This window comes from Perna viridis, chromosome 1 (assembly GCF_037379345.1).
Source record: "Perna viridis isolate PV_CMFRI_1.1 ecotype Kerala chromosome 1, ASM3737934v1, whole genome shotgun sequence".
Lineage (NCBI taxonomy): Eukaryota > Metazoa > Mollusca > Bivalvia > Mytilida > Mytilidae > Perna > Perna viridis.
In genome coordinates, this window is record NC_142445.1 from 41,515,443 (window position 1) to 41,539,364 (window position 23,922).

General features: G+C 31.6%; 1 protein-coding gene across 16 annotated transcripts in view; it reads right to left on the reverse strand.

Annotated features, from left to right (window-relative positions):
- Positions 1-630: 630 nt before the first annotated feature.
- LOC148628804 (cAMP-dependent protein kinase catalytic subunit alpha) overlaps positions 631-23,922 on the reverse strand; it is a 74,892-nt gene continuing 51,600 nt past the window's right edge. For 6 of the 16 annotated variants that reach the window (XM_088594838.1, XM_088594828.1, XM_088594849.1 and 3 more), the window contains 9 exons: positions 16,844-16,905; positions 14,152-14,280; positions 12,903-13,001; positions 12,384-12,466; positions 11,097-11,223; positions 6,531-6,626; positions 5,962-6,084; positions 4,594-4,758; positions 631-3,250 (listed from right to left, as the gene is read on the reverse strand). In XM_088594838.1, the coding sequence (XP_088450964.1) occupies positions 3,125-3,250; positions 4,594-4,758; positions 5,962-6,084; positions 6,531-6,626; positions 11,097-11,223; positions 12,384-12,466; positions 12,903-13,001; positions 14,152-14,280; positions 16,844-16,905 (1,010 nt within the window). In that variant the 3' untranslated portion in view covers positions 631-3,124. Of the gene's footprint in view, positions 3,251-4,593; positions 4,759-5,961; positions 6,085-6,530; positions 6,627-11,096; positions 11,224-11,511; positions 11,639-12,383; positions 12,467-12,902; positions 13,002-14,151; positions 14,281-16,843; positions 16,906-19,024; positions 19,175-20,222; positions 20,337-21,333; positions 21,410-23,922 lie in introns of those variants that run through there. The other 10 variants (XM_088594866.1, XM_088594858.1, XM_088594875.1 and 7 more) reach the window with 6 other exon arrangements.

Genomic DNA, 23,922 nt, shown 5'->3' on the forward strand with positions numbered 1-23,922 from the left:
AAAATATTTTTTTGTGGTTTTGTGGATAGTGTTGAACTTATGATGTGCCTTTTCTTTCCAGGTCTCAATACCACTTCCTCTATAGTCCTAATGCATGTAACCTCATTTAGTGTTCTACCTCATTTTGTTTTGCAAATTGAAAAGGATTATAGCATATATGCAGATATACAATGAAAGATTAAAATGGCTAAGTTCAGAAATGCCATTTTCCAATGCTCATGATCACCAGAAGCAGAACTGACAAGTAAGTCAGAATTTCAATGTCAACAGATATGTTCTAAATATCAGACAATTCATGTGCTATGAGATCATTTTTATGACATGAAGGTGTGAACAATCGAACACCACAAAGAAAAATGTGTGATTTCTTTTCCACTGACCCTTTAACACATCAGCTAGGAGTGGAAGTGACCACAATGTGACATTTTTCCTCTGTGATGCATATTCACCATGAACAAAGATTTTTTGAAGCTGAAATACTTACAGGGTAGAAACTACGCATGATTTTTTATGTCCTTCTCTAGTTTGCATTTGTGTAAACCAGAAAACACCGTTGAAATAAACCTGCATGATTATTCAATACATATCAGACAGACTGCCTTAGAAAACAAAATAAACAAACAATAGAAATAAGACTGACTTCTTTATTTTTTGGTTTGGATTTGCAATTAAATAACAAAATAATATATGTTTAATAGATATTCTAATATTAACACAGAAAATGTTCTTCAGTAGAATGAATATATAACTTGTTCATATTTGGCTGAACATTTACTGTTTTCACAAAAATAAGTCAAAAAAAATTGGGGAATAACCTGACAAGAAGAAGTGGTCATGTCATGGATGAAAAAAAAAACAACCAAAATTATGGCTGTGTAAGACCATGTACCTTATTGAGGTTAGCTAGTTGAATCAAAGATAAAAGATCTTGCCTTTGGGCTTTCCTTATTTAACCCTGTAGGGAAAAGTGTGAAAGAATCAAAACCACTATAAAATATTAATTAAAATAAGTAAGGAGTTCTGAAACATTCATTAAGAACTTCAAAACACTTTTTCAACTCTTTAACAAGTGCATTTATTTTAAGTACTAGACATTTATTTTATCTGCAGGAAAGTTACAAAGCACCTAAATAAAAAAAAATCTTTTTTTTTTTGTAATAGAGCTTTCTTTATTGACTTATGAACACCATATTATGACTGAAGAAATTTAACGATTAACAATAATTAAAAGACATTTAGCACTTCAGGTGACTTACTACCTTACAAATTAGTGCCTTCTGAAAAATCATCCAGATAAGTTTGTACATCTATCTCCATTCAACTAAGCATAGACCATTCTTCATCTGAACAAAACAATTTCTTCACAACATTCCAACATCAAAAAGATATCTTGAAAAATACAGATAATCAAAAAAAAATCTTGCTTCCTCTTGTCCAAATGCATGTGATAAATTGCAGTAATACTACAAGTCTTGTAAGAAATGCATGGGAAACATTTTACCATGCAATGAAATGACATTATGCAGCTAGACAAAGACAATCAAGACATAACAGTTATATAGAAAAAAATAAGTTTACTGAAAACCATATACAAAACATCAATCATAATATTTCCTTATAAAATCTAATTTGGGAAGGTCTACTAGCACTATTACTTTACATCATTATGACTTTGTTTACAAAACAAATTGTAAAATGACAAGAACTCTGATTGTACTTCAGTGCCCAATTAAAAGCAAATTCTGGTTTTTCTTGTTTTTCTTTTTATTTTAAATCAAGTTTTTACCAGTAAATTGGTGATAGTTGGCTCTGTTTATAAAAAACCCTTACTGATTAATTTTGTCATGATGAAACAAAGTAATTTGGCAAAAAATTAATTTCAAGTCAAATCAATATTCTAGTCATGTAAAAGACCTCAAAATCCAAAGTTATTAGACTGCTGATGAAAATAAGAGGATGTATTCACTATAGACAGATTAAATTTGAGATTCCAAACATAGTTTTTAATGCCCGAAAGTGGAAAATAAATCAAATATGCTCACTGAATATATTCATTCTTATGTAGGATCAAGTTTTAGTGCTAGAAATTATGACTTAATCAAATGAAAACAGTTTTATTTCTGAGTATCGAAGTTTAATATGGAGCAGATATGACATATCCATACAATCCTCATTAAAACCATTCAAGTATATATACATACATCATGACCACATACAATATGTGTCAAAATGAATTAAGACTAGTTCTAACTTCTGAAACTCCTAAACATACATTGGATGATACTGTTAACAAAATACAAGAATAAACAAATTCTACATAGTAAAATCCTTGAACAGTATATACATACATATAACTATGCTCTAGAATACTGCAAACTATGAAAAAAAATAATATATTGATGAAATTATGTTTTCATAAGTCTCTTTAAAAGAACCTTTATGATGAAAATTTTTCATTGTAGTAATCTTGTCCCATCTACAAACAGATAATCACATTGCTTGAGACAATCAAACACTGACCAGGCCAAGATAAAAGTTCCATTCATTTAATAAAAGAATTGACATGCAATGACAGAGAAGAAAAATGGTTACATGTATAAAATACCAAAACACAACATAAAGTCTAGCATTAAACAGGGAAGGTAGAACAATCATAGACACATGTATGATTACCTATGGATACTTGTTTTATTTTGTTGTTCATGTCTACGAAGACTGCCTACAACATAAGGCTCTTTTGACCAAACCACAAACCTTTTTACATTTAGACAAATTGACGAAGAACTTTCAACACAATAAACATCATTCAATTTTTAAAAAGCAGCAGCTGTATAAAGCCCAGTATTTAAAAGTCCCAGACTCGCTTCCTACTGTCAGCATGAGGTTTTAACGTAATGCTGTGGAGTTTGGCAGTAGTATCGTATCACAGAACGTCCATAGTACTGCTCCAGACATTGACACACACAACCTAACATTGATGACTCAATATTGCACATGTGGGAGTAACTGGATGAGATCTAACAGATATTGATGAAAAATGTTCCTTCACTCATTCTCTCCAGCCAAAAAAAAATTGTGTAATGACCCACATGACCTCACTACTATAGAATGAACTTGTTCTAATTTAAAAGTCTGCAAATTCTTTTGCACATTTTTCTGTTGATGAAATCCTGAGAGGTTCTTCTTCATAATCATCAAAATTGCTGGCATCACCCGGACCTTTGCATTTTGGTATAAACGGAGCATCAACCTGGAAGAAAAGCAATTAAATTTTGAATACATGTACATACACAGAAAGTATAAAATTAAACTACAACTCAGCAGCAGGTTTAATTTTACTAGCTGATAATGTTCTACTATCTCTTTAAGCTCAGTTTGAAAAAAAATGTCTAGATTATTTAGTAGAGCACTTAGTTACTTGTACTTGTTAATTTTTCTTAACTTAAAAAGGATTTTTAAATACATTAACTACAATATGTACCTATATCATCATTGACCTGATTTCCTTTCGAAAGCACAAGTTTACTGATTAAGCTTTAAATGAAATTGTTAATATTCAGAAATTAATATTTCGATTTAAGTTGATGCAGTCTTTCATTTTCATTTTTTGTTGGCTCTACCCCTGCTCCTTTTTATTTACAGCTTCATAACAGGGATGCATGCTGTCTGTCTGCAGTAAATAACAAATCACTCCCTTTGGTCTTGGCAGAGGAGCAGTTATTGTTCAATACACAGTATAATAAGAAGATACATCACAGAGCTATATTTAATTTCAATTACTAAAGCTATGCTGCATAGAGCAGACTCATCACATCAATTGTATAAGCAGGTATAAATCCTTGGCAAGCTTCCATCTCCATCACATCAAATTCCTGTTATTTTTCAACTGTTTGGTTTACACAAAGCATCTGCTATTTCTCAACCATTTGAGTTTGCACTTTATAAATTGAACCTACGGTAGAGTGTTTAACCTTGGCAGCAGTACAATACTGTTCAATTTTATTGATAAGTGCAAAAAGAAAAAAAAAAAACAGCAGAATTTTTTTTTTGTATGAAATCAAACTGGGTGAATGATGAATAAAAAGTTCAATCTGTTGCCCAAATTTATTTACTGTATCAAATCAGGTAAGAAGGTTTAATCAAAGATACACAGGAAGTTCATTTGAACAGTAGACTAGCTGAAAGTATGCACATAGTTTTTACATAACACCTAAAAACATAAAAGCCGTAATTCAAGGCAAGTTGTAGAGACTTCCATTGAACTTGAAGGATGCAAATTGGAATTTTATTATTTGCAATCAACAAGCATGACAGCCAATCCCCATAGCGGTGGAAACTTACCAAATAAATATTTATTTCTCTGGTATAGCTGTACTTTACCAAACTTTACCAAGTTTTGTCCTTCATGACACAACATAAACCAAATTTTTGTTTGGCTCCATCACACACAGTCAAAACCTCAAGTTTTCTTGCAACAAGTATAGGACTTTTATTATCAAACCAATGTACAACACATGTCCAATATCTATATCTATACAACAGAAGATATATATAACTATCTACATAATATATATGTAAGAAAGGGTAACTTACTTTTCTTTGATATATTGCTATCCAGTCAGTGGACTGGAACCACTTGTGGTTTTTGATGTCATTAACACCATTCTTCAGATTTCCAAATCTCTTTGTCAGGTCAACTTGTAATAATGATCTCAGTAAGTCTTTTAAATCTGAACTAAAATGTGATGGGAATCGCACCTACAAGCAAAAATAAAAGAGATAATAAAAAAATTTTATCATCAAAGTTTATTGTAACAAATGTAGCTATCTTAGAATTTACTATAAAAAAATGTCACAGTTCTAAAATTACATGTAGCAGAAAATGGTAAGGTCTGAAACTTATGCCACATTTTTTAGAAAGATAATGACCAAAACACTAAGTTAAGTTAAATGTATTCTACTTTATTTCCTGGCTATTCTTTTGGGAAAACAAAATACTGAAAATATCAGATGGCTGAAGGCAGGGTTTTATTAACTCTCAGCAATTCAGCAAATTATACTTAATGAAACACCTCAAGTCACAAACTGTCGTCCTTTATAATGAGACACAACACATGATCTATATTTACATAGTAATTCGACAGGTTAGACAGAAAATCATTTCAATGAGGAACATACACAATGGGACATAAATTTATCTTATGAATCAATATATTTCTACAAATCATGACAAACCCAGACTAATTTTATTTGAGCAGATCTTCAACACTGAATAGAAATTCCAAACAGGAAGACCAAGTAATAAGAGTGATCATTATACAGTATATTGGAATTCATAAAATTTAAATTTTATTGTAATGTACTTCCACTGAATGTTATGTCTAACACATTAAAATGAGATTATACCTATAGTTACTTCAAAATACTGTTTACTTTACACTACGAATGTATAGAACAATATCATGATTACTATTTTTACAATAGTGTCATCCTTGTATGTGAAAAATATTAATTCTTACTAGTCATATAACGAGAGATAAAATCAAAAACTGAAATTGTATGACATCTCAGTTTTGTCCTCTATAAAATTTACATTAGAAGATACCAGTTACTGCCATGGGCAAATTCAATTCTTTATAGAATTAGGGCACAATACAGAAAATTATAATAGAAAACCAGTTTTAATTCAATTTTTACTTGAGTCTGCACCTCACTCTTCTAATACTTAAACCTCTTGAAAATTTCATTGGCTCAGTCTTAACACTGAGGACAACTTCACAGCGAAGGAGCATGAAGTATAGCCTTAAAAATCCTGTCATTTCAATGAAAAAAACTAGCCTACAATAACTTGGTCATTTCCCATACATCTATTTTATATCTATTTCAAAATACATATTCATACATGTAACATGTTAGCATCTTCTACATCAGTTTACAACCAGTCTCTAACGATGAACTTACCTTTCCGGAGACAATTTTCTCATAAATCTGGATGGGTTGATCTGCAAAGAATGGAGGGTACCCTGCTGCCATTTCATAGACTAGAACTCCTAATGCCCACCAGTCAACAGCTTTGTTGTAGCCCTACAAAATGATAAATGTGTTTTACACCAGACAAAAAGCAATACATACCAATACATGTATTCTTATCAAGCTTGAACTATCACTGTTTTGTTCAAGTAATTTATTCCACCAGGTGGAGATATTTATTTATGAATAAAATGAATATACATGTATTTAACAACCCATTGCAATTCAATTATCGAAAATTTGAAAAAGAACTGCTGAATTTGGGTATTGAATGAATGCCTCATATCAGCAGTTCAAAGTAGTGTGGTTCCAGGACCCCTAATTTGTGACCTAGGACCCTTGAAATATTATTTCAAATATGTCCTAGACATCCACGCCTGTTACAGAGGACATTTGGTTTTCTTCAGATGGACCATTTATTCAAAACTTAGAAGTCTGAATATTGAAAATTAACTCCTGCAAATAAACCAGTTTAACTCCAGAAATTAGAATTCATTTACCTTGCTTAGGATAATCTCTGGAGCTAAATACTCAGGTGTCCCACACAGAGTCCATGTTCTTCCTTTTACCCTTTTTGCAAAACCAAAATCTGTAACCTGGAAATCAAAATCAGAAAATCTAACATTGCTTCAAATGACCAATTTATACATGGGATAGAACCATTGTATTAACTGCATCCACTTCTACATAAACCAATCTTTTTAAGAATATCCAGAACAAAGCAGTAAACATATATGTATATAAGAAAGTTTTCCTTCTCACAACACTTCTATATTAAGTGAAGTTTATAAATAAATCCTCTTACCATAAGTGGACAGGATAAAGAAGTTGTTCAAAATATGGGACACTCAATTTGAAAAAAAAAAAAAAATGTAACAACTGTTACACAGAAAGTATCTGCATCAGCATGGGAGTTTAAAACATAATAAGCAAGTAAATAGCAAGCAAATTAATTCCAGTATAAATAAAGAAGTTAAATTTAAGTGAAATGTTGTATCTTAAAACTAGCTGCTAGTTTTTACTGGCAACATTAACCCTTAAAGCTCATCTAAAGGCAAGGTATCCCTTCACTAATAGAGTAATTCACAAGAGCATTTCGTTCTTATCACACCAATAAACATTATTCTTCACTCCAAAAACTATTCCTGCATATTTTAGAATAAAAATTAGACTACTCAGTAGAAACTAACAAAAGTACTGTAAATATGTTTAATTTCAGTTTGTCCATAAGAACAGATTATTGTTCCATTATATATAAAAAAAAAGATAAAAAGAGAACTCTGGGATCGTCATGGAATCTAAAGTGAACTGGCCTGGACTTAATAAACACTAGTATTCACACAAAAACCTGCTACATGAAGTCTACATTTCAGGAGCCATTTTGACCCATTATGACGGAATTGAACGGTCCTTTCCTAAATTGGACATAGGACCCCCTCCAAGATGATCCCAATGACTCTACAGTCTCTTTTCAGTATAAGTAACAATTATAACAAAGTAACATAAAAAAAAAGACATAACACAAACATGTATATGTAAATTGAACAAAGAAATTCATTGCAAGTTCATCACATTAATTACACACACAAGAAAAATCAGACTAAGTATCATGTTACATTAAGCATATTCTTGCCAATAAAACATGGCTCTTATATTCCTGTTAGTATATACTTAGTACTTTTATTCCACTCCACAGAGTATAATATCTTTCCAGAAATCAGTAATGCATCATAAAACATTAGATAACTGATTACATGCATGATGTACATCAAGAAAAAAGAGTGGTTTTGCATTCAATTGAAATAGTAATTATTTCTGCCTTAATAATCTATGACTAAATAACAAGATCATTGTCATAACATCAAGACTGATTAATGCAAAGAAAAAGTCACAGACAAGAAAGATGGAAAACTCAACCAGAATAACTACCAATCAACTAACATCACTACTTTCATCAGAAACTTCAGAAAAAACACTACTTCTACAAGAACATACACAAAGAAACCTTTCTATCAACAATGACAGAATACAGATTGGTGTAAACAAACAAGTCAGAAATCAAAGCTTATTTTATTTAGCGAAAGAATGTTCTATGAAACATTAAAACAAATTCTTATCAAGTTGGAAAAAAAAATCACTGTTAATTATTCAATACTTCTCAAAATTACGGGGCATAAGCATCAAACTTTCCCCTATCTGACTGGCTATCTCACAAAAAATAATACATTTTTTTTATAATGCAAAATGATATCCCCATCACGGCTGGGTTTTATGGGTTTATCCATGGAATTTTACAATGACGTCCTTCAACTTACAAATAAACCTGATAGGGTGACGTAAGCATTGTAATCATTTACGTAAACTTCCATCATCAATAACACTAATATTGAATGTTTTCAAGTGGATAGTGGAATGAACTAATGAAAAACAAGTTGAAGACCATTTTTATTCCTTATTTGTAATTTAGAATGACATGTATTTACAGGGATGTACATGTATATAGTTTAAAAGCATTTCAAGGGTTGTTTACTTCAAAGAGGCAAATCTTTAGATCTTAATTAACATATGAATACTTTCGCTTCAAAAATAACTTGTTGAGATTGAAAATGATATCAAAACCACAAAACTACACCCTCCCTTTTAATACATGCTGTTTGACAATTATAGAGCTCAAATGCATCTATCTTTAATGCATTTAAACTAAGCAAAAAACAATTTACATCTTCAAAACCTATTGAAGTTTTACAAATACTTAACATAGCTTACTTTACAACCGAAAACAAAAATATTCATTTTAATGTCTTTTTAAAGGGTATTACTCTAGGGAAACCTAGTCTCTGGATCAATATTCGCGTATTAAAATCCTATGTTATTGTACCTGATTTACACATTGCTGTTGAAATAATTCAAGTGTAAATTTTAAGCCCTACACTAGTTTGGATTAAACGATTTCCAATAGGAGTACCTAAAGATCTGGGCATAACTAATCAATGAGGATCTAAAGGTCACACACCACACAACAAAGGTTGATCAACTCGCGACTTGTAACAAGGTCAAGAGAAACTTAATGACTATTTATAGTAACATCCTAAGGCGGTACATGAACACTACCTTAAAATAAACCCATCTATCAATTAGATCTAGATACAATGTAATTAACTGACTAATGACAACAGGTTAAAGCTCAGGTGTTCATGCAAATAAGAAATATAAGGGGTAAATATATACAATGAACTTGGCTAAAATGGAAACAAGATTTTGGATGAGTTTCAAGAAGCATTTTGATAGATGTACTATACTGCAGGAGTTAATGACCTCCTCAAATACAGGTTGAGGCAAGCATTTCAAGAGAGAATATAATTAAATATCTGAAGAAAGAATAAAATGAGGAGATAATGAAATGACAAACAAATTGTTGAAAATTATTCTTGAAGTAAATGTACATATACTACAAATTCTATGATATCAAAATATCAGTGAATGGGATTCAAGGAGCCATGCAACATTTTTCTTATTCCGGCTGAAAATGCACCATTGAAAATCAGAAATTTTTACAGACTGTTAAGGAATAAACCACTGAAATTTGGAATATCACAATGAATGGCCCATTCTCAAATCACTGAATGGTACTTATTCATAATATTTGAAAAAAAAACAAAAAAACAGGGAATAAGTAAAACTAATCTACAAATAGTTGAACAAAGCATGAACTAATGGACTAAAAGCTAATTTAATAGGACTATGAATTGAAATGCTGTTCAAATTTCATGCAGTGGTCTTTTCTGGAATGTTAGTAGTACCAAATACAACAGGGAACCAGGAATGGATGAAAACAAGTAGTCTGATTGGATTGTACTGAAATACCCTTATCCTTCTCCAATAAAAACAAACTTGTGATGATTTTATGAGACCTTAAATATTGTATGATGTTTATCTATGAACAGATAAATGGCATTAGGTACTGTCAATTTAAAGGATACCCACACAGGAGACCAATTATAATAAAGGAACAAAATTACATTAATCTTTCATGACATACCATTGAAATCAATATTTCATCTACTGATGCTACAATTCTACATTCTACATTTACTTGCCAATAACAAACACACTTCAAAAACAAAATACTACCAAATGAGGTTATACTATACATTCACACAGAAACAAAAGCTACCAATTTACCAAGGATTAAGATAGCAGAGCAACTACAATGGAACTGTGGTATACAATGTATGGAACATAAACAGTTTTGGATTATAAGCTAAGCATGAATGCGTTACATCTGCAACCACTAGCCAAATTGTGTATCCCACCACCACATACACATGCTATTACTCTAAGCTGAGTGTTATCAATAGTAGCCAGACAAGTTTCTCTTGTAACCATAGTTACCTGACAACAATGCAGCACAAAGACGTAGTAAGCTTACCCAGGCCATTACAGAGGCAACCAGTTATTTCCAGACTTGGCCTTCTATTTTCTGCATATTATGGCAGTATATTTGCCGCAACAGCTCAAATATTTCTTTAAAGAATTTTTTATCCCCTATGAATGCAAAATCATTGTCAAAAGTAAAAGATTTCCCAGTGACTTTAAAAGATAAACTTTCATTGAATTTTCTTAACAATCAAATCTGTTTTCATTGTTTACTAGTTAAAAACAACTGATAAAATTATTTGCACCAAGTGAAAGAAACTAATCTGATTATTCAATTACACTTTGGTAATTCAATAACTCTATGTACATGTATGACACAATGAACTTAGAAGGTAGTTGCAAGAAATAAAATCCTGTGATAAGCTTGCAAAATAAAAATGCAATATACATGTACAGGAACTGAAAAAAAAAAACTGATGGAAAAGCTGCAAGCAATATGATATAGTGTGGAACATTGAACGATCAGTGCAGGAAACATATGAGCCTTGCATCGAAATATACAGCCTAAAATAAGCACAAATAAATTTTGGCTTTCTGTGGTAACTGGCTGCAGAAAGAGATGTGAGACAAGTTGCTATAGCAACAGAACAATCCTATTTGATTTCGTCCAAAACAACACCACACTATACCTTCAGATAGCCCATTGTATCAACTAGTAAATTCTCTGGTTTTAAATCACGGTACATAATATCCAAATGATGTAAGTATTCCAATACCAAGACAATTTGTGCAGCATAAAACCTGGAATGATGCTCACTGTCAAAAATAACAAAATATATTAAAGTAAAACTCAAAATTCACAACCAACAGGGGTACAAAAATAAGAACAAAACTGTCATACTAGCACCAAACCCTTGGACTGGGATAGCTGTCATGCATGTGACAACCAAAACAACAAATGAGAAGTTTATTCTTCCATTTTCAAATGACAAGCAAGTTAACTTCTAAATTTTGACAAATTTTGAAGTCCATGTTTGATGATAGTTTGATATACATAACATCTGAGGACAATATCAAGGGCTAACTCCTAACAGCTTTACTTACTTTAAGGTACCCATGGGAATCTATTAGTAAATTCTCAGGCTTCAAATCTCTGTATATGAGATCTAAATAATGGAGATATTCAAAGGCCAATACAATTTGGGCTGCATAAAACCTGGAATGTGGCTCACTGTAGGAAAAAGAACACAAATCGCAAACATTTAACTTGGTTTGTGATGTTGAAAAAATGTTGCAAACCAACTGAATTTCCTTTTTAAAAAAAGACTAGAAATTTCATTCAAGTAAGGATCTGAACAAGAAATGTTTACACCTTTCTATAAATCTAAATTTTAAGTTTTTTCTCATCTATTAGAATAATTCCAAACTGTAACTTCGCTGCATTTAGTAAAAATTTTAAAAGCATTAAAATTTAAGAGCAAACAAAACGGAATACGAAAATATATATTGTACATGTATAAGTACGTAAATAATTTTAAAAAAACTGGTTTGCAACCTAAGTTTCAATGTACCATGAAAGAAGCTGAAAAATAAAAGCTATGAAATATCTAAATGCTTAGGAGACGGAAAATTAAATGCAAGAGGATTCAAACAACATTCAAACAAGCAGGGTTTCAGTTTTTCAATATACATTTACTCTCAAAGTATGATGATATTATGCATGAATTTGATCTATTTACAATCTTTAAAAGGAAATTCTAATTTTGACAACTGAAAAAGATATTTACCACCTACATGTGCAGTCAGTAATAATATCTGATAAATAAAGTTTGCATGAATCATTATGATAGATAAAAAAAGTATGAAATTTACATTATGCAAGTATACAGGTAAGTTGGGCATGATTTTTTAATCCTCCAAATGCCAATAAGACAGAACTATTGCATGTTCTGCAGAAAGTGGAAAAATTGACCTACCTGAATCTGCCAATACGTCGAAGATGCGAGAACATTTCTCCTCCAGTTACAAATTCCAATACCATGTACAAATTTGAGTTATCCTGAAATAAGTATACATAATGTTATTTCAAATGGATGTCAAAAGTACACAATCCTGATCCTGCTGCTGTTTGTGAAGTCATCAAATCCCAAGACAAAAGACAAAGTTACCAGCCATGGTGTTAATAATATTCTTAAAACTGAGTCTTTCTTTTAAAGATTTTTTAGTTTTGTGGACCTGGGCCTTGGAACCTTTGAACTTAGCCCCCTTACTGCTTAGAAATGAGTTACTTTCAGAAATTATGAAACTTAGAGTAGTATGTGAACAAATTCCTCTCAAGTTTTCAATGACCACATTACTATACGTGGTCTTAGAAACTACTCTGAAAGAATGATATATACTTAGATTGTTTCAAAATAAAATACCAATAAGGAGGGCATTTGATGCTCTCAGTCAATTATCATAAAAAGTAGAAGTAAACATAAGTAGTTACTTACCTTAAAATGATATTCTAAGCTAACAAGGAATGGAAAACTAATAGCTTGTAAAATTCTTTTCTCATTTAATGTATGTTCTACTTGTTTCAACTTTACAACCTAAAACAGCAAAGAAAACGTTGTATATGTAGATAGTCAGGAGGGCAACCTAAATATACATCAAAGGCTATAATTCAATTTTTCTGAGCAAGAATATGGAAAAAAATAGCGTAAAGACCAAATAAAATAAGCAAACCCTCACTTTGGAATGCATAGAAATTTAAGTTGGCTTCAAAAATGTCTGTACCTAGTCCTACTCAATGTTCATACATGTACATGAATATATCATGTGATCATCAAGCTACCATCTGATATCAAAAACTTCATGAAATTATTTTAGAAATACATTTAATAAATGCTTCAAAAATATATATGGTTTAATGTCTCATACCAAAAACCTAACTCCTGAAGATAACAGTTACAATACCAGTAAGTACATGTAGGTCAACTCTTGTGGTTAAGAAATGAAATGATATACCAAAGTAACATATCAAGCCTTTATATATTTATTGTAGAACGATACACTTAACTGAGACGGGTTTCTTTTGGTATCCTATCATCCTTATAAGTTTACTAGTAAATGTTAAGTAAGGCATAGCCTGCAAAAATAACCAACAAAGCCAACACTAGTAGTTTAGCGTTTTACAGCCCAATGTCACTCGTCACATGCATTTTCTTACATAAATATAATTTATTTTTTCAGGTTTCCTTTGATGTTCCGCCACCTTTCAAATGTTAAAGAGAATGATGAAAAACATTGTTCATACTGCAATCATGAAATGGCTGCAGAAAACATTTTCATGCAGAAAAATATGCAAGTTTAAAAGACAAAGAACAAGTATGGAAAAGTTAGGATACCAGAAGAAGCCACATTTTAACCATATTCTTGCTCTTCCAGATTAAGAAGTGTTATATGTTATACATGTAATTGTAATATGTATATTGTTTTGTACCACAAAAATACAAAATACAGCATTCATTCACATACAGAAATCATAAACCCATGCAATGCCACAGCTTATTTCTACAATTACACTGTGCATGTTGACATTTAAAATTGAATGTGACCAATAAACATTAATGTCTAACAATATGTAGCATGGACATGTACAAAGTTCCATGGAAAACTGTACATGTGCCATGCATCAAAGTAATAATAGATTTGCAAAAAGTATATGTCATACAACGGAATACACCATTAACTACTCACTTTTTGTTTGTCTAGAATTTTCATGGCATAGTAATTTTTATTTGCCTTATGCTGAACCAGCATGACTCTCCCAAAGGACCCTGTACCAAGGGTCTTGATTCTGTCAAAATCATCTAAGCAAGCAGTGTTCTGAAAAAGGAAAACATATAACCATGATCTATTTTTGAACTTAAAGTGTGTCAAAGAATCAGCAATCCTGAAACTGATAAAGCTAAATTTATCACACTAAGCTAGTAAGTAGAAGTTATTTATATATATATACAAGACAAAGTGAGAAAATTTGCCCATCTCATATTTCAGTTTCAATCAATGTCAGATTCAAGAATATCAAGGAAGGCTTCTTGCCAGCAGTGAGGCTAATAATAGCAACAATCAATGGCATCAGATATCAACTCCACCAACAACAAAATTTTTAATATCTTCATCTACTGAGAACTGTGTAGAAATAAGTGGCTAAACAAATGCAATGGATCAATGCACATAAATCAACCACTAAATGTAATTAATAAATGGAAAGTACACGTAAATAACCTACAAATTGAAATACTACATGTAAGTCTCCATTAAGTCAATTTCTCCTTTTATTACCAGTAAGAAAGTCCCTAATGCCCTTACCTCATTAAACCACAAGGATTAGCAATACGAAACTATACAATAATGTATGTACATATGACTAGTATATATAAACAAAATCTGTTGATATTAATACATGTAGGTCTTTCAAAAGCCATTATATCATTCCAAACCAACAGTTACTTACTTTCTTCCATGATAACAAATACAATGCACATGCACACAAATGAAAAATTTTTTCAAGGACTACTAGACTTAATATAAAATTTTCACATTTATATCGTGGAACTAAAAAAACCTTCTTTTTTTATCAGTACGAACTTTTTTACCTAACATGTCCAGTACATACAGGTCCTGTGTATTTTGTATCCACTACAAATATACTGTACATATCCATGTAAATACTGAGTGTTCATAATTTAAGTATAAAAAGACATAATGAGCCATATATATTACCAGAATACATAAAACTACAATATGGAAGTTTATTAGCAAGAAAATATTTCCTCAGTCTGCTGGACAAAATTTGGGTAATAATGGTATAGCAGGGGTAAAATTAAGGAAATACAAAGCTGGTAGCCCGGACTATATATTTGTTTAATATCATCTATATGTTCAACTAACTACATGTATTACCGAAAAGTTTGGCCGCCCAGTTCAAAATCTAATAGCCATGGACTACTGCTAATTTTTAGCCCTGTATAGTTCATGTAGACTAAAGGGGAAATGGTTCACTGTAGTACCGAAATCAAGGTATTTTTTGGAACGACTCAATTCAGGGTACATCACAGCAGCTTATGATACTAACGATAAAATGATATTTTTTTTAAACAAATTCGTTAGTTATAGTGTTTGAGCTAAAATTATTTTGATGACTAAGAGAAAAAAAAATATGTGTAAATTGGTTAAAAGTATTTCAAATGGAATGATGGATCAAATCCTAACTATTTATATCCTCTCGTGCATTAGCAGCTTTGTTTTGTAAAACATGGCAGGGCCCATACAATTTATATCTCTTAAAAAGTATCCTGATATGTACAATGTATTGTCAAGCATATCCAATATTGAAATATGTATCTTTAGAGAAAATATGTTTTGTTGCACCCTTAATGTAGACAGTCTTACCAGGAGAGTAAAGATGGAAGTAACCCAAATGAATACATTTGTAAGGTTGATCGGCATCAACTATTTGTACTGAGAATGTCAGTTATAACATCCAATATCCAGGTCAGCTACATGTACATGTACAGACTATACATACATTTTCATGGAAATAAGAGCAAAGAATACATGTATATTACATTGTACAATGTCAATGTATATGGTTGCAACTAATGGTACAAATTTAACTTAAAAGTACATGTACATTGTACATGTACTTATACAAATGTATAGTGTACATATGAGAATGTCCTTTCCTAGTTTACCATTAAAAATAATTTCTTTACAATGTACCTCTGTATGAGAGGTTTTGTTTCAATTTTTTTTAACTCCTAATGTATTTTTCTTAGGAAAAGACTTGTGCTAAAAATTATTGTACATGTACATGTAACTAATTAGTCCTTTACAATGTACAACACTACACACGTACATGTGATGCATGTGGATTGAAATATGATACAAGTACATGTACACATGAACAAATTACGTGAACTGCAAAGCAATAAAAACATTGAGACTTTCATAAACTGCTTGAATAAATATACAAACATAATCCTTACATACAGATAGTCATCTGTAACCAAGAAGTTCTAAATACATGTACATGAACATACATTATGTACATGTACTTGTTTCAAGACACATAATGGCAAAATTGTAACAAAGCAGATTTAAAAAAACAAGTGGATTGCCTGCTGAAAAATTCACTCAAATTTAAGACAAATTTATTACTTTTTAAGTGAGCGTGGCAAACCAACATGTACATGTTATATATACATGTACAAAATGTATGTGGAAAACCAGTCCTTATATTTGAGCAACCCAAGATTCAATTTCTGCTTGTTTTTTTACTAATAGGTTAATTGAATAATTTGCATTGTTCAGTAAAATGAAGCCCCCTTCTTACTTACTCCTTTTACATATGTACTGTAATACTATGACCTACAATGTATCTTACCTGTGTGGGGTGATCCCATTTCTGTGTGAAGTCTTCCTTAGCTTTCGTTAAAAATTCTTTGACTGAAAAGAAAAGAAACACTAATGTATTTCTAAAGTAAGTTCAATGAGAATACCAATATGTACATTTGTTTTTTTAAGTACTGGTACACCATCATAATAGGGCAGCCTTCTTTTCACCTCATGAACAACATATGCCAGTTTTGCGATCTTATTAATAATGTAGAGGGAAGGTGGTAGTGTTGTGTTATGGTGGTAGCCTTCATTGACCATATTACTGTGAAAAGCTTCTAATGTTAACAGTTCTTCAACAAATACAATGTACATAGAGAGCTGTACAGTAAATGTACATGTACATGTATTTCATAAAGTGTTAGAGTGAAAGTGCTAGTGTATCCTGGAATACAGACCGTTCCTATCATGATGTCAGTCTGGCCAAAATTTTACCAGCCATAACCTACATTTGAAATTTATACTGGCTATTTACATGTAAATGAACAAGAACAGAAGAGAAACTTGCTTTGCTCAAGTTGAAGGAGAGCTGAAACCCTCTATATTAACATTAATGCCATTTCTTGAACATACAACTGTACAGAACAAGACACAGTAAATGTACATGTATTACATTTGTACATGAAAACACTCTATTTCGGTGACAGAACATGAACTCACTGAATGTTGTAAATAACATGACAACTTACTTCTAAATATAGCAATGAAAATAAAGATCTATGTACACCATTGCAATTCTTCTTTTAATACATTGTACATCAAATACAACACTGGTGTCTAATCAAGATCTATTTTTATGTTCCAATACCAACTCATCATTTGTTTGACAGAGTAAAATGGAATGTCTGGTTAAACTGACTGATTAGGTACATGTATAACCAGTATTTTAAAAGAAGTGATATTGTTAGGGTGTTGCACCTGAAAACCATAGTGCATGTGCATGTTAAATGAAGCAGTAGTTTGATGTACATGCACAGGTTCCCAGAGGATTTACAATCATACAAAATTGTACTAGTATTAATGAAAGTTAAAAGCAATGACACAACTTCTTTTGCCATACATGGGCTAGAAAATAATGTTCTACATGAAGGTTACAAGGTACATTGTAAAAGAAGTACAAAAAATACATGTACTGTTACTACTGTATGGATGTACTACAAGTATGAGTGCCTAAAAGGTTGAGATATATGTTAAGTATAAAGCATATGTACTTTTAAGAAAAATATTAAGTATTTCATGACTGAATATCAAAATCTTTAAATGTGAGTTTGGGGTCAATTTTGCAATCAGTCTAAGTTACAACCTGTGATTATGGCAAAGAAAAAACAAAGTTCAACAACAATAGTCACCAGAAACAGCCAATATACATTGTATACATCTAGAACTGAAAAATATATGTTGGTATGTACATGCACATGCCTGCACCCTGCTGCAAGGTGGTGTGCTGTTGTAAATTCAGTATCTAATCTAAGTTGTCAAAATGAAAAGTAATTCAAGAACTACATTGTAATAGACACTAAATGGTCACAGCTGACAAAAAGAATATTGTACAACCAATATTTGACATGAATTCCCAAATTGTTGTATTTGATAGTGTGTCCATCAAAGTCATTTGGTATCCCAATGAAATCCTCTAGAACACTTCAACGTCAATCCAATAACATGACAGAACTAATCGCATGGGTGACTGTTGTGCAAACAACATAAATGGAAAACATTTTTTCACATCAATGGTGGGTTGCCATAGGAAGCAGAGCCATGCAAAGTTGACCTAACTGATGGGAAAATATATCACCTATCATGACAATGATATTATGGGAATAAATACAAACAGAAAAAAAACATCAGCAAATTTAAAAAAAAAATCCAAAGATTAATATAGAAATTTATTTTTGTAAGTCTACATTTATTATGATAAGCATGTTTGTGTATTTCTGTGTACCAGTTGTTCGTATTTATTCTATTATTTTGCACAAACATTACAAATATATCTTTAGACATAATGAACAAAACGTAACTGAAAGTATGGCTCAACGTTTGTAAATATATTATATCTTTTGTGGTTCATGTTATGGATGCTAATTTATCTCTAATACGGGAACAGCATCACAACCGGTACCGACAGAAACAAACATGAAAAATAATCACATTCCATGACACGATTACATACCATTTTCTGTTGGGTCCCCTTTCTTTGCAGTGGCTGCATTACCCATATTCCCAAATTTTTATCAAAACAACTTGTTATTTGCAGTCAGAATGAAATATATCCCAAGGTAAAAACAACAGTCATTCAGCCATTAGGAGATCACACACATTCAGCGGATGAATATAATCCTCAGAAAAATCTGGTGTATGATTTGTACACATCAACGGTCTTAATTGCATAAATGTCAATGTTTGAGAAATATAAATAAATTTGAACTAACTAAAACACAATCACTAATTAACAGTTTTGTGAGTTACTCGCAAAACTAATCGTCAGTGGACTATATTTTTGTGCGGTAGAATTTCCAATATAAACATAAATAAAGGCAATACACATCACACTATGATGTATTGCCGTTTCCTATGTGTAGCTAAATCCCATTTAACTGACTATAAACCGATGTTTGATTGAGTGACATTTATGTTTATCACAAGAAAATAATGAGACTGAAGTGAATTATAATAAGGGATGTTTTTATTTTCTAAAAAGAAAATTACATTGATCAATGCAAGTGTTTTTATACATGCAGATGTACTGGTTGATTTAACTAATCTTGGTGTTTTTGAAGAAGAGTTTTTAAAGGTTCCCCTATTTATGAACAATAGTATATAACAGGGCTTTTGAAAAAAGAACACATAATGAGTAAGACTTAATCCGCCACAGTAACATACAACTATCGCCATGCTGAAATGCACAACATAACAGTGGCGACTTCAGTTTTGTCATATTATCTTTTTAAACATGAGAACGACTGGTGACCAGATATATCAATGTGATTTCTCGTATTTAACAAATCTTTAAATCCGAAATGGCAAGTCCAGGATCAAAACAGGAACCCGACAAAAGAAATCATTCAGACTTCAGTTGAGCATCCAAGACCGCCACAGTGACATCACAGATTCAAAGTATTGTCTTCATAAATGATAGTGAGATTATTGATAAGCAAGATTTGACCGAATCTTAAAATCTGAATTATTCAAGTGAGTTTAATAGCGCTTTTCAATTCTCGATGGAATCAGTCAGCCCGAATTTCAAAAAAAAAAAAAACCACCTATGGCGTCAGCTATGACAACACAAGAATCGCACGGTTTTACATGTTAATTGAGATAAAATTTCCTTTTTATACAAATCTGAGTGTTTTTGGTATAAAAAAAAGTACACGGTCCAGTAGGGACATATTCTGTGTCATCGTCTGGTTTCTTCGTCATATTGTTAAATGAAGTACTAAGCAATTCTGCAATATTTGCAGACGAATTTTCTTGCTCTCGTTCCGTGCGAGAAAATTCGTGATCTTGAAATCACATGATCGGGCACCTGCAAGACGAGTGACCGTAACTGGGCAAGATCAACAAATGAATAAATTATTCAAAACAAAACAACGTTAATGAGTGGGGGTATTTAAAAACTAAATAAATATGGAGAAATCGGCTTTAAGTATCGGATCTAACCAGATCTTAGCCATTCTCAATTCCACATCAGAAATACATTTCGTTTTATGTTATTTGTCAACCTTTAGGACACGTCACCCGAATCAATGATACTTTTGACTATAGTCGTTCATGTATTTCATTGATGATAATTGACCTGAAAATATAACACTTTTTCCTTTTAAATTCCCATCACACGACTCAAAATTATTTAATAATAAAATCTTATAAACGCGTCACTGACCTTGAAAAGCGATTGTACCCAAAATAGAAATTATTTCTATTTTAAGAATTCAATTTATTACTTCATGACTGTACATGTAAAAAAACAAACAACAGATGTCTGGGAGGTTTAGTTGCAATGATATAGCTTTTTTCATTTCAAAAATTAAGTTGCATTTAATTTGATCCAGTTCATATAATATTTCTCCTCACGTTGTTCGTTGAAAAATGGTACAAAATTGAACCAAACGTTAAAAAAGTTAAGCGAAAAAAAAAACAGGTCAACCGAAATGTTTTTTTTTTTTTGCAAAGCGTTAACGATGGCAAGATGACTGTTGATTGACTGAAAACAGAAATTTGTATTTGCAAGTGAAAAAAAATCGATTTGGGCAAATATTAAGCCAACGCTCCATTTTTCAACATAAAAAAATTCTCTCCTCTAATTTCGCATAAAAAGAGAGATAACTCAACCTAGATTCGCGACTACAGTAGTAGTGTCAAGAAAAATTGCTAATTAAAATGATTAAAAAGATTCAAAGATTTCGAGTTCGAGTCTAGCGGAGGGAACGAACAAAATATGCTTCGCAAATATGACAGTTCTAACACGTGTATAAGGCTTACCAAGACGAGATAGAGCAGTCTTTTTATCACTCATTGCAAAAATCCGGGTGAGATTTTGCATACATACTTATAAATGTTGAATGATTATAAAAGATAATGGTCTATAAATAAGACATTTTTATAATCTTTTTATAATCGGTCATCATCCTAATAATCTGATAAAACCAACCTACATGACACTAATACACATAGTAATTGTCCGTTAACCCCTTCTAGATTAGCTCATCAGAAAAAAATGTACAAAGCTCCACACAGCGGCAGATGTCTCCTTCCCTTCTTTCCATCTGAGACAAGCTTCTTTTAAGTTTTCAGAGAGTACTCCAATCAAGATTCGTTTGACAATTGGAAAATGTCGCGTAAAATCATGCACTTTTCCGACACCGCAATTTTTTGTAATATCTGGGAGGGCTGCATTCTGCAGTGCCTAGAGTAAAATTGGAACGTAAAACGCTGTTCGGAGCTTGACAATATACATGTTTTAAAACGGGCATTACGCATATATATCTGGATGGAGGTTCGTCGATAGTTTTATTTTAACCTCAATGTTTATAAACCATTTATTTGTAAATATCGTGGTTGAATATTGAGACGGGAAGATTTTATAATATAGATAGAAATATGCGCATTTGTAATATGTGTGACAAAAATGTTATTGAAGATGAGTCTAGTACCATTTCATTTTAGTATGAGCAAAATATGACTATATCAGACTTGAAGAAAATACTTAAAACTATATTACTGGAGACGACCTTCTACTCTTAAACAATTGTTGCATATTCATAACATACAACAATCTTGGTAACTATTTACGTCTTGCCGAAAACCTAGAAATAATGTCTGAACAAACTTCTACCTATTCTCTGCCATGTATCCTCTATTTTGTGTTTTACAAAATTTATTATGTACTCTGCCATGTGTCCTCTATTTTGTCTTTTTACAAAATTGATTATGTACATATATTAGTAATTTATAATTTGTTCATTTCACTGATGATTTAAATATTTGTTTAAAGTGCATTCTATGAGCTGTATTTGCTTACCAATTAAGTCTTAGTGGGTAATTATTGAATCGGTGTTAGTTTTAAGTTATGTAACGCATTGGGGGGTAGGGGTGCATTGGTGGGTGGGTGATGGGGGTAGGGGTCGTGAATGGTTTTTGTTTTAACTTCAATTTTGTTTTATAAAATGATAACCAGTATACCCCCATTTTTAGATAATTCAACTTGCGCGTTTTTCAAAAGCCGAACAACATTTTGTATCGCGCAAAAATTATTGTTGGACTCTGGGGCAGGATATTATGAAGTTTCAATATTCAAATCTTTACTTGTCAGTATGAAAGGCCTCTGCCATGTACTTTCACTGCTATTCTAATATCGTCTTTCAACCTTGAATTTCGTCTTTCACTGTGATTCCACTTCAAGTATTTTAGATAAAAAAAAGAAAAAAAGTATCATTCCTTGGTTTTCGTACGTGAGTCTCAACAAAAAAAAATGGAGAAGTACAACAATTGCTTCCATAGCATACGTTTGCTTCTTTTTTTCAATTTATAACGGAAAAAAATAAATAATACACAGTAGTTCCCTTATATATAGGACAGTTCGCCAATCTCATTAGTGATGTCATATTCACTAATTTGAATATCATCAAGTGTCAAATTGGTTGGCAAATAAATAAACAATTGACAATTTCATGATTAGAATCCCAATTTTCAAAACTGTATAACTTTGTTATTTTATATCCAATTTTGGTTCTGTAAAATGTTTCATTTAGATAAAATAATTCATATTATGCATATGAATTTATAACTGTTTTACTTGAAAAAATAAATTTGTAGTGATATTTATATGTATTTTTGTATCAAATAATAATTAAAATCTTATGTACATATAGTCTAATTACTGAATATTTATTTAGAAATTCCATGGATAAAAAGAATTTTATTTGCAACGTTGGGAACCAAAACAATTTTTCAATTATCTTTAAAAATGAAAAAGTTATGATGATTTAAAGCTGATACCCTATGCCACTCAATGGATTTTTTGCAAACCAAAACCAAATCACAAGTAAGTGAAGAACTCTCCTATTGCAGTGTTCTAGGATTCCTGTTTCCCGTTACCGGGGACAAGTGAAATTTCGGTCAGGGAAAGTTAGGTAATTAGTTACACTTTCCCGTGGCAAGTTTAAAACTTCATATGCTGTAAGGATTTGTTTTGTTAGGAAAACAGTCATTGACTGTGGGAAAGTTGATTTTATACGGATTTTTCCCGAGGAAATCTCAATTTCTGAAAAATCCTAGAACGCTGTATTGTGACGCACATCTAATTTAAAGTCAACTCCAAAACGAAAAATGGAAATACAATGAGAGAATTTCCTTCTGTAAAGACAACAATAAAATAAATTAAAAATCACTGAAAACATTTGTGGGTTATCCAAACTTATCGTAAGACATACTAAGATACGGTCGGACAGACGGACACCATATACATGTACTACATTTATATTCGCCAAGAAGCGTACATTGAAATAGCGACAAAGCTATATTATCGGACACTAAATCAGTCTTTGTGCAAGGAGAGCTCGCATATTACAA